This window comes from Mirounga angustirostris, unplaced genomic scaffold (assembly GCF_029215605.1).
Source record: "Mirounga angustirostris isolate CCGP_5_RB_7025 unplaced genomic scaffold, mMirAng1.0.hap1 SCAF_4, whole genome shotgun sequence".
Classification (NCBI taxonomy): Eukaryota; Metazoa; Chordata; class Mammalia; order Carnivora; family Phocidae; genus Mirounga; species Mirounga angustirostris.
Window position 1 is genome coordinate 87,696,571 of NW_026991712.1, and position 11,921 is coordinate 87,708,491.

Genomic DNA, 11,921 nt, shown 5'->3' on the forward strand with positions numbered 1-11,921 from the left:
GAGTTGTATTACCTTGTTCATTTCTTGGCTGAGACAAAATAAAATGGCTGGAACTGTACCTTTGACCTTGATTTTATTACAGATTTCTTTTTTCCAGAGCTAGTTTTGGACTACCCTGTCCCCTTTTGCATGCTTTTCCTTGTGAGGGTGGACGACCTCATACTGAGCCTTTCCCCAGAATTATGTTGATGTGTCCAATCATAAGAACAAATGTTTCCATCTTCACTGACCTATTTAATTGGAACAATTTCATGTGCCAATTCATACATCATCTCTCCATAAGAACAAGGTATAGCATCCATAGCACATAATGCACATATGCTGAAGCTTGCAACAGGCACAGACCGGGCTGGAGAAACATCTTGTGTTTTTTAAGGCATTAGTACTGGCACTTCATTTTCAACAGGAAAGGACTACTCCTTTCTGTAAGTTGTGCCTATTTCCTGCCATCTCAATCCATTCATGACATCTCGTGACAACTCAACATATGTTAGTGTGTTGTTGTTACTGAAGCGTCACACCAGACTCTGTTTTTTGATCAGTTGTCTTATGGACTTATTTTTACCTGAGAATTTGCCGAAACTTTGCAATGAAAATTGGACTCTGACATCTCAGGCATTCAAAGTGCTTGTTGGAAAGGCCCTGACTTAACTAGACGAGACAGTGCTCAGTAATGGTAAAATTAGGATATGTTCTAGAACTGCCTTCTCTTAATCCTTGGAGTTTTGGTCCTTCAGCTAGACACAGCTCCAAGGGCGGATCAATCAGGGAAGTCAGACTCCAAGCCCGAAAGGAGAGCGCTTTCCCGTTTTGCCCACTCTGTGGTGCGCCGGCTGCCCGAGGGCACGCAGGCTCTTCAGGAATGAAGCAGGGACGAAGCATTTCTGAAGAAGGAACCAACATTCCACCTCAAGGGAGGAACTAGAAAAGGAATTTGTTTATTGAGGGTAAGAGGGTACAAGCAATATAAAAATCAAAAGCTTATCTGACTTTCTCTGCTTCTCAAATGGGGGTTGGATTTTATTTGTACATTTTCTGAGGGTCCCGATCTGCTCATGGAATCGTTTATACAAGGTGAAGCTGTGGGACAGATTCCTAAAGAGACCCTTCGGGAGAACTCTCATTGGGCGGGCGGGAGTGTTGCTCATGTTGCCTACTTCTTTCCCTTCTGCTTCATGTGTATTACGAAGTAGTCATTGCATGCGATGGTGAGCCCAGCAATTAGCGAGAAGAAGCTCTGGAAGCCCACTTTGCCGTCTCGGCACTGGTCCAGGTCCTTCATTATTTTGTCCACAGCCAGAGGGTCTTTTTGATTCTAAAAAAAAGAACAAAGGCAAGAAATATCGGTCAGTGGTTACTGTGACAAGGTTCTCTGATTTGCCCTGTTGACAACCATTAATATAATCTTCCAATTATCTGAACTCTTGTTGTAGGTTGTAAGTGATCTTTGGAGGTCACCTAAATGTATTTTTCTGCCTTGAGGGAGCATTTCAGTAAATTCATATTATTAACCTAGGAAAGAGGTTTCCGTGGTATCCTTTCATATAACTATAGGGATCTTAGGAACTGCCTATTTCAAGGAAGAGGAGGATTCATGTCAGAGAAGCTAGACCAGGCCTCCTAATTCTCAGTCCACCGCATTTGCCACTGTGAACCTGGCATGACCTCTGACCTGTTCTGCTTCTAGTTTCTACAATTTTCGAAATCACAGGATTCTGCCTAAGAACCCCCCTAAGCTCCCCATTTTTTTTTTTTTTTTTGCAGTGTCAGCCTACATTCTCTTAACAAGTGCTTGTTTCTGATAACGTGGTCAAATCCTTGAAAAGGGAAACTCTGTAAGAAAAGATGGCGTAAGATAATTTAGGGAGTAAGTTTCAGATCACTCCTGTTCCTAGTGAGAGGATGGTTAGAAGTGGGAAGCGTGGCTGCTCCTACAGGGGCCAGACCATCAACCAGGGAGGGAGATGTGGCCCTCTGGAGGTATTAAGGTGTTCAGGGAAAGTCTCTATACTTCTACTGGTTGTGTACACGAGTGAGGGAACTCACGCTCAGCGTCTCGGGCTGGATGTTTCCACCCTGCACCCAGAGACCCCCTAGGCTAAAGCAGCAGCATTTCCCACTTGAGGACTGAAAACTCCGTCCTAAGCCATCAACTGCGACTCACTCTGTGGGGCTGCGTCCACTTAAGGCGGGTTTCAGTTAATTCTGGCTTCACCCCTGGCTTCCTGGCTGTGGTCAGAAGGAGTGCAATTTGGATGACACAAGGGTCAACTTTAGAAACAATGCTCTGTCAGAGCAGCAGGTGTGGGTGTGCCTGGAATTAGGACCCATGCCTGGAGTAAATGACACCACCATGTTCAGTCCTCCGTACTCCGTACACCCTTTATGTTTCTCATGCTGCAACGCCTCAGGGGGAAAGGGTCTGGGTCTCACATGATGTTCATCCTCGCTTTGCATTTTATGCAGGGTTTAGTACGCGGAGAATGCCTTTGTGTGATGGGCAGGCTTATAATGAACCCGCATTTTATGCTTGCCTGGAAGGATCGCAGAGAGCGGAAGTGTTGAGGTAATCGTGTCCAGCCCTCTCATTTACAGGGGCAGGAACCGAGACCCAGAAACCAAAGCCACCTGCCCAGTGTTAGGACAAAGCCAGATCTTCTAACTCCTGGTCTGGGGCTGTTATCAGAGGATGTACAAAAGCAGAACAACAGCGTATTCTGCCCCCTTCTGGGCTAGCATTGTGTTAAGTGCAGCTGTGAGACGGCCGCTGGGCTACTGGTCTCTGTTTACTTAACTGGTGGTGATGACATGGAAATCAGAGCGTACTGTAAAACCCCGTCTTTACGGAATCAGGAGGCAGGGGCTCGACGAATGTGCTAACCACCAGGCAGATGACAAGACACAGGACCCAGCCCTGTACCACCATCTCCCTTCACCCGTTAGAGGCTAATGCAGTTTTCTACCGCACTCACAGTAACGATCCTCTTCCTTCCTTCCTTTCCTTTTTTTTAGATTTTATTTATTTATTTGACAGAGAGAGAGCACAAGCAGGCAGAGCTGCAGGCAGAGACAGAGGGAGAAGCAGGCTTCTCACTGAGCAAGAGCCCGATGTGGGGCTCGATCCCAGGACCCCCGGATCATAACCTGAGCCGCAGACAGCCACTTAACTGACTGAGCCACCCAGGCGCCCCAGTAACGATCCTTTCAAATGACCACAGTAATGGCAGGGAGAGAGGGGCTTGCATTTCACGCCAGAATTTTGTCAAGCAACATTTCCCCTTCGGTTAAATACCACAACCATGTCTTGAGGGCCTACCATGTAAAAGGACAACTGTGCCTTGTGGCCTAATGTCTTGAGTGAGGTGTCTGAGCTGATGGCAGAGTCCTCTCCTAGTCCTGATGGGCCCCTCAGTCTGTGGGACTCAAGCTGTGTTCCTGTGTTCTCGTAGCATTTTCTGTGCGGAAAGCAGTGATTTCTGGAGTCATGCTTGGCTCTCATTCAGCAGATGCTCGACACCATTTCTTTATAGATTAGAGCAGGACACATATTTTTAAAAAGGCTTTATCTGAAGCAACTTAGGAAGAGATGCAAATTGCTCAGAGTGGATGTGACCAGAATGTGGCATCTCCAGTGCCAGGTTTAGGACCTGAGGTTGCCACTTTCTGGTTGATGACTCTCCAGTGAGAGGCCTTTTTTCTCCATCTCTGTCTCAATGGCCATCTTGTGGTTATATGTGTGCAGCCTTGTTTCACCTCCAAATCATAAGCTCCTTGAGGGCAGGGACTGTGTCTTCTCTACGTTCTGCTTCCCCTCCTGTATCTCACAAACAGTAGGCACTCAATAATGTTTAATAAACAAAGGAACAAAGACACCTTTCTGCTAGTGGCCTCTGCAGGGAAGGGATGAAAAGGGGAAGGAAAAGCCACCAGGGCTAGAAACACTGGGGTTCGTGTCTGGTTCTTTCTGGGCCGTTCAGTACTTACTTCCAAAAATCCAGGGAACTCCTTTTCCATGAGTACTCTCAGGTCCTCCTTTGTTAAGTAGCCTTTATCCCCAGCAAACTTGTGAAACGTGAACATCATGGTTTCCATGGCATGTTCCATTTGAGACGGCATTTTGGTGAGGTCTGTTGAAACCTTTTAAAAGATGTAAAGAAAGAGTTTACCTGAACTTTTAAGCCACACATATTGCCAGTCTTCTGTGGGTAACTGGAAGGAAAGTCATTAGGTCATCCATGTGACCCTTTCCGGCTCTAACGTTCAATGAATCTAAGGCCCAGTTCATCCCAGGTGTTGGGCCTCCTGCTGATGGAAATGGGCACCTCAGGTACTGATGCTCTGAATGACGAATTTGTCTAATTGTCCACTAATTCTGCATAAATCACCTAATGAGGAATAAAACTCTAATCATTTGGAAAAGCAAGGTCAGTGTCCCTCTTTTTAACTGACAAAGCACCTACTGAAGGAGCAGAGGTTTCATCTTTTCTCTTGGCACCTGTACATGGGACTCTGAGATACGTCTGAATACCAACAACCCACACAGTCAAGCCTGGTTAATACTGAAAACTTCAACCCTCCAAGCTTAACTAGGAAACCTGATTCAGTGTAAGTTTTTTAGAAATCTGCTAACAGGGCCCCTAGGTGGCACAGTTGGCTGAGTGTCCGACTCTTGGTTTTGGCTCAGGTTGTGATCTCAGGGTCGTGAGATCCAGCCCGGCTCAGTGCAGAGTCTTCTTTTTATTTTATTTCTTTTTAAATATTTTATTTATTTATTTGAGAGAGAGAGAGGGAGAGAGAGAGAGCACAAGCTGCGGGGAGCAGCAGAGGGAGAGGGAGAAGCAGGCTTCCCGCTGAGCAGCAAGCCCGATGTGGGATCATGACCCTGGGATCATGACCTGAGCCGAAGGCAGACACTTAACTGACTGAGCCACCCAGGTGCCCCAGCTAGTATCTTCTTAGCATTCTCTCTCCCTCTCCCCCTGCCCCCACCCCCGCTGCCATGCATGTGCTCTCTCTCTCTTAAAAAAAAAAAAGAAAAGAAAAATAGAAATCTGCTTACAAGTGAATTTTCTCTGCTGGGTGTGTATTCTCTACTAAAGGTCTGAACTTGTTACTGCTTGCAATACAGACATTTGCATCTCTGGTAGTAAAGTGCAGTTTCTCAAAGCTACCCAAAGCTCATTATCTAGTTTCTTGAAAAGGAACAAGTAACAGTATATCCCTAACTCCTTTGGGGACCTAGTTTTTGGCAGGAAGCACAGAAGAGCCACTCTGAGTCTGGGGCACGGTGGGAGAGCAAGAACTTTCCATCAGAAAGTGTTTAAAAGGAGGGAAAGGAAACATGTCAGATCATTATATTCAGGTATAATGATCTGGGGGCATATGCCGCATCAAGACCCAGTGCCTGGTATTTAATAGGAGCTCAGTGGATTCTGGCTTAATTGGAAGTAATGCTTTGGCCACAACAGAGTAGTTTTGGCTGACATCACTTAAGATCACACTAGTGGATAGAAAACAGGTGAGCTTGAATGGAGACTGTAGTATACCACTCCAAAAACAAACAACAACAAAAAACCAAAAAAGCTCCAAAAGGGGAGCCTGGGTGGCTCAGTCAGTTAAGCGGCTGCCTTCTGCTCAGGTCATGATCCCAGGGTCCTGGGATGGAGCCCCGAATAGGGCTCCCTACTTAGTGGGGAGTCTGCTTCTCCCTCTCCCTCTGCTGCTCCCTCTGCTTGCGCTCTCTCTCATTCTATCAAATAAATAAAATCTTAAAAAAAAATAAGCCCCCCAAAACCCCACGTCACAGAAACAGGTTTTGAGCACAGGTTGACCAAGAGGCTGGCACCTTCCCTGGCTGAAGAGTGCCCAAAGAAACCAGAAACATGATTTTGGTCTGGTTCCTGCTGCCGGCGGATCTGTGTTCACAGATTTCTAAATATCTTTTACGGAGGAGAAGGTGGAGTTAGTTGGTGACCATGGGGATTGAGCAATTACATTTACGAATTGTAAATTCTACCCCCTAATCCCCAGAAAAGTGCAGGAACCAGCATGCCAAAGAATGTGCTACTCTAGAGAATGTTACACGCCAGACTCTGGTATGATTCATCTGAAAGGCAGTTCTTGGAGAGATCAGTAAATTAATGCTTCAAGGTCCACTGTGAGATGAATTCCAGGGGAGCCACACCCTTTTCCCTCCCTTCCTACACAGCCCCTGTGGTTGTCGATGGCAACCCATGGCGCTTAGATGGAGTTGCCCTTGCCTGGATTGTTCTGGAAGTCCAGCAATTTAAGAGAACTGAGCCGAATGAGTCACCTACGGGAGAAAGATGTGGGATCCCACCCCAGTTCTGAAATAACTCAGGAAAAGAGTGACCAGAAGTATGAAAAAACCTGTGTCTAAGCTCTGAGTGGTAGGGTACTTCACACCGATTCTCAAAGATGCCAAAATTGGTACTGGCTGCCGGACACCCAGGTCACCTTCTGCACAGAGCAGAGCAGAGGGAAAGTGCACTGTAAAGCCAGAGAACTAGAAAGGGGACACATCACGGTAAGGACCCCTATAATGGGAGAACAGGCTAATTTAGGAACTTCTAAGAGATACAAGTTGTAAGCAGGAGATCTTGGCCACCCTTGAATATGTTCTTCAAGAGAGTAAGGCCAGTCTAACCCACATTCGCTCAGGTCTCGGGGTAACTCCAGTCCTACCCCTCCTTGTCCACATTCGTTACGAAGTATTCCTCTCTGAAGCCACATGCCTGCCCCACTGGGTCCCCCATCTCCCCCTCACCGTTTTATTTAAGAAATGGGCCGTAAGTACAGTAGCCAACTGACTCCCTATTTGTCAGGTAGACCTTTTGAAATAAGAATGCAGAACAGTGGGCAGCTGGGTGGCTCAGTCGTTAAGCGTCTGCCTTCAGCTCAGGTCATGATCCTGGGGTCCTGGGATCGAGCCCCACATCGGGCTCCCTGCTCAGCGGGAAGCCTGCTTCTCCCTCTCCCACTCCCCCTGCCTGTGTTCCCCCCCGCCCGCCCCGTCAAATAAATAAATAAAATCTTAAAAAAAAAAAAAAAAGAGAATGCAGAACAGTGACTAGCCAGGAGTTCTTAGAGATGAATGGCTTTGAAAACCAGAGGAGATGCCCACAGTCTCATCAGGAACCAGTGCCCAGAGAGCACTGAGCATGGCTATGAGCAAATTATTCTGTTTGGAAGGAGGAGCCAGCGCACTGGTTTTAAAGTAAGATGAAGGAAAAGGGGGAAAAGTTGTGATTAAAACTGTTCTCTTAGCTAGTGGATGAGTCACGGAGCTCGTTACCCAAGTGCAGCTCTTTGCCCCCGAGTCAGCGGCCCTCCCCTCTTGGGTGGGGCAGGCTGCAGGGCTGACCGTTGGTAGCTAGAGTAGCAAGTTCAGGGACCTGAATCTGGCGCTTCCATCCCTCCAATCCTGCAACACGCTCTGCTCCATTTTTGCTGGGGTGCCTTGGGCCTGGGGCTGAGAGGGGGCAGCATCCTCTCTGTACCCAGGACAACCCAGTCCTGCACCTGAAACACTCCATCCATTTACTCTTTCAGCTGTCTGTCTCTCTCTCAGATTTAAGATCCTCTAGGTTAAAAACTGTGAATTATTCTGTTCTATCTATGAACCACACGATAAGCATTTGCTAAATGAGTGAATGAATAAATCAGACAAGCCCCTTGGCAGGACCTGAAGTGCAGGTGTGACCACCCAGGTCTGGACTGAAAACCTTGTAGTTCAGACCTCAGCAGAAGGATGTGAAGCTGGAAGAGCTGGGGAAGGGGCCCACAGGGGCTGCCTGTAATTGGAACAGTAGGGTACAGAGGAAAGCACATTCCATGAGTGCAGGAAAAAAACGCGTCCTGCTAAACAGGTCTGGCTGGACCCTGAACATGACTTCTCTTTCTCTTCTCACTCCTGCTGTTTTCTTGTGTTTTGGTTCTCACTGTGAGCTCCACAGGCTGTTAACTACCTCATGGTTCTTTCATTTTTTTATTGAGTCATTTTATTCCGATGTCTGTGTATCCTCCCTACCTGCTTGCCTAGGTAAGAGGTCTTTAAGATGGAGGCTCAGAACTCTGTAGTCTTTCTCCGTGTAGCTTTCTCTACAGAAAAGAATTTTGGATTCCACAAATTTAGTCACAGTGGTGGGAATTAAGTTTTCCATTTCTGGTCCTCCTACCCTGAGCACCTGCTGTGCCCATCCCTGATGTGAGGCTGGTACGCATGCTCGCACACACTCTTTCTCTCTCTCCATGGTGCTTGCTTTTGGGGAGTTCACCAGCTAATGGCATACTGTTTAAAAATATATCCTGAATTTTAGCTAATTGTGTTTCTGATTCTTTCCCCACTAGATTGTGGGTTCCTTGAGCACCCTGCTCTCCCACAGCCTGCTCAGTGAAGTGGTGAGAATGAAAGTGACAATAATGTACATTTTGATTCTCCTGGGAGTAGCAGGGAGCAGGAGGCCTCCTTAGAAAAGTGTCTGCTCTTGAGCAGTCCCAGATGTTTGCTCTGGACCCATGCCCAGATTCAGACCGTAATTTCAAAAAGGACACTTTTAAAGAGCAAGAGGTCTGATTTACTTTGCTCTTCTGTGTCTTGTCTATACCCTAGTTTTCTTATGGCCCACCCAGAAAATAATTGGCAGGGGGACAGTCAAAACATCTGTTATTTAAAAATGCATTTGAGGTTTCCTTCCTTTTGCTTTGGAGATTTTGAAAAGAAAAAAGCAAAAACCTTTCTTTTTTTTTTTTTAATTGAACCCAGAAGGTATTTTTGAATTTGATCCCTAAAGAGAATTCAGAAAAAAATGAGTTGAGGCAATGGATCTGGATCCAGGCTGTCTCTCCCACCTCTCCCCGAACATAAAACTTGCTCACCAAGGGCGCCTGGGTGGCTCAGTTGGTTAAGCAACTGCCTTCGGCTCAGGTCATGATCCCAGAGTCCTGGGATCGAGTCCCACATCGGGCTCCCTGCTGAGCGGGGAGCCCGCTTCTCCCTCTGACCCTCTCCCCTCTCATGCTGTTTCTCTGTCTCTCTCTCTTTCTCTCAAATAAATAAATAAAATCTTTAAAAAAACAAAACAAAACAAAAAAAACTTGCTCACCAAAAAAGTGGGCAGCAAAGAAAAAGCTCCAGATGCAATGCAATAGGAAGAAAGAACTCAGAAGCCTTCTCTACCCCAAGGAAGCACATCCACGTTTCCCTGAAGAGTTGTCAGACATCAGCCGGAACTGGCAAACAGTAGCCATTGTGACAACTGCTAGTAAATCCATCGGTGGGTTGGGTGGTAGTTACTTAGTGAAGGGGTAGGAAGTGCTGAAGATTGTCAAAAATATAAAATTTTTTTTTTGCTTTTGATGTGAGATTTCTAAATTGTTGAGTCTCCAGGAAAATGAAAAGCTTAAGAAAGATACTAAAACTTCATTCCAGCTTTCTCAGCACTCAGAGTGCTAATTTATACATCATAACCCTGAAAAGATTCCATTGTTTCCCTCAACTTTGAAATACTGGGCTGTATCCAAGGGCATACCAAGTGGGTAGTACTCTAAAAAAGCCACATTTTTGGAACTCTCATTGGAAAGCAGGGAGGCACCCAGTCTCAGCCCCACCCAGCCCAAGGCCTGACTTCACTGGGGTGGCTGCTTGAGGGACTGGTCAAAGGCCAGACACGGGAGGAAAAGGGCCCATCTGACATTGTTTGCAAGAAAAGTCAGGGAAGAGCATCACCTAGAAATCAGTGTACTTTATGGCCAGTACACCCTCAAGAAGACTTGAAGAACTGAAATAAGAAACTTCAAATGGTGGGTCAAGGACAATGATGAAGAAAGTAGCTTCTGGCTGTCAAGGAAAGCATATATGCCATCGAGGAGAGACAATTAAATAGAAACAGGATAGGAATCTGTGAGGGCCGGGCTGATGAAGAAATTTCACATGAGTTATATGAACTCATTTCTGCCCCAGCCTCTGGTATTATCCTTTGCAACTGGCTTGCATGCTGGAGGCAAAGATCACTGTCAGGGTGTTTCCATGAGCCTGGCCTCACCTGAAGCGCAGGATATAAAGATCCACTGCAGCAGTTTGGAAACTCAAGCTGCAGGGGTGTGGGGGTGGAAACCTGCAGCAACTGCTAAAAACATCCACCGGAAGAGCTACCTCACACCTAAAGCTGTGGCAGCCTGCCAGCAGGCACACGGCTCAATCCCCCAACAGTGGTGCGGCTCACCATGGCCCTGCCAATCCAGTTGCTGCCCTCACCCGCAGTTCAGTCAAGAAACCTCTCCTTCAGATAGCTGGCCAGTCCCGGTGACTCACTTCCTCTTGGAAAATGCCCTCTGAGATGGCACAGTTCCCCTTCTCCTTCAGGGAGTGTTCTGTCGGAACCATCTGCAGAGAGTATCTGGAACCATTGGGGCCACACCCACATGGTCTCACAGCTGAGTCACGGGCCTGCACTAGAATCCGGGAGCCCTTTGTGCTGGCCGGGCCCTGCACGATGCTCCCAGCTCCCCTTGGGAGGGAAGGGGGGGTGGGCTTGATGTATCTCAGGGTCTGGCCTAGGGCTCTGCTCTGCCTATCTTGTAGCTGCTCGGCTTTAATCGGCTTTCCTCACCAGCCCCACGCACCCAACTTAGCGGAGTCAATTAGCTGGAGTCCAGCGGGACAGTAAGTAGTGTCCAGGCTTCGAGAAAGCCGCATTCCTTTGGCTAAGCTCAAGTTGTGACCCGGTACCAACGGCAAGTTTGTCTCATTGCACGGGGCCAGGTTAATCTGGGTTGGGAGGTCTTTCGTCAAGGCTGCTCTTCCCCTCTTTATAGTTCCACTTGTTTAATGAAGATCGCAAGAAGGGAATCCTTTCGGGAGGGAAATCCCGTCCTATATTCCCCTCTCCGCCACCGCGGGCTAGCCAAGCTTTATAAAGAAAACAAACACACCTACACACAAACAACAGGAAGCCCAACCTGAAGCATCTGGGCGAGGGACTGAGCAGCGCCCTTGACGAAGGGAGTCCGCCAGCTCCAACCCGTCCAGCTCGGGCCCTCCAGCTCACACACATCTGCGGGAGGTCAGCCCGCAGCCGGAGCCCACAGAGAAATAGGCCAGCCAGGAAGGGGCGAGAAGCGGGGCTTCGGATAACTCGGGGGACTAGTGGAAAAGTAGGAAAAGTGGGAGTAAGGAGAAATGGAAAGGGAGGAGAGAGCAGAGGCTCCGGGGCGCCGACACCGCGGTCCTGGAATAAAGGACGAGCGCCCCTCCTCCAGTCCGCGAGGATCAAGAGCAGGGGCGCTGCCCGCCTCGCCCGGGTGTGGCCCAGGGCGCTGAGAAGTGGACACCCAGCAGCCCCCGGCGCCCGTAACAACCGCGCCGATGGGGGGCTTCCCCGGGTGCGGGGTCGGGGCTGGGGAGCGGCCGGGGAGCGGCGGGCGCAACTCACCTTGACCTGAGGCGCACCAGGGACGATTGGCTGGCTGGGACGCACGGCCAGTGAGCGGAGCGCAGAGGGCTGGAAGCCTTAGTACGGGGCGAGGGTGGGGGAGTGAGGGGGAGGGGGAGGCAGGAGGAGCCTGGGCCAGTGTCCGGGCCGCGCTCACCCCACCCCTTCCCCCGCCCTCCTCTTCCTGTCCCCCCCCACGCCCCGCGCAGGCACACACCCTCCCGGCGGTGCCGCAGCGCGCGGACCTCCACCCGCTCTCACCTCGCCCGAGAGCATTCTTGTGAACATCGCTTCCTACTCGAGAGCTCTCGGATATTTCAGGACATCCCCACCCTGGGCCGTGCCCTTCCTCTCGGGTTTGGTTTAGAGAATGAGCGCGCGAGGAAATCAAAGAATCCAGCGGTTCTGCTGGTGGGGCGCGCTGGCCCAGAACTAGATGTAGGCGGCTCTTCGGTAACCTACGGGGCT

The 11,921-nt window shown here is 48.8% G+C and overlaps 1 protein-coding gene and 1 long non-coding RNA gene across 5 annotated transcripts in view; one reads left to right on the plus strand and one right to left on the minus strand.

The window, feature by feature from the left end:
* The window catches only part of LOC123859097 (uncharacterized), an 81,359-nt gene that overhangs the window by 65,183 nt on the left and 4,255 nt on the right, over positions 1-11,921 (plus strand). The window lies entirely within an intron of this gene.
* S100A10 (S100 calcium binding protein A10) lies at positions 919-11,610 on the minus strand. The gene is made up of 3 exons (XM_045896595.3): positions 11,454-11,610; positions 3,985-4,137; positions 919-1,315 (listed from the first exon to the last, which is right to left on the minus strand). The coding sequence occupies exons 2-3, from the start codon at positions 4,114-4,116 to the stop codon at positions 1,154-1,156; spliced, it is 294 nt and encodes a 97-aa protein (XP_045752551.1). The 5' UTR covers positions 4,117-4,137; positions 11,454-11,610; the 3' UTR covers positions 919-1,153.

What these genes read in the sequence shown, in the direction of transcription:
- S100A10 (XM_045896595.3), bottom strand. Translation starts at nt 4,116, where the DNA reads ATGCCGTCTCAAATGGAACATGCCATGGAAACCATGATGTTCACGTTT. An exon ending in AGTTCCCTGGATTTTTGGAA is followed by an intron (nt 1,316 to 3,984) that starts GTAAGTACTGAA and finishes TCTTTTTTTTAG; the next exon opens with AATCAAAAAGACCCTCTGGC.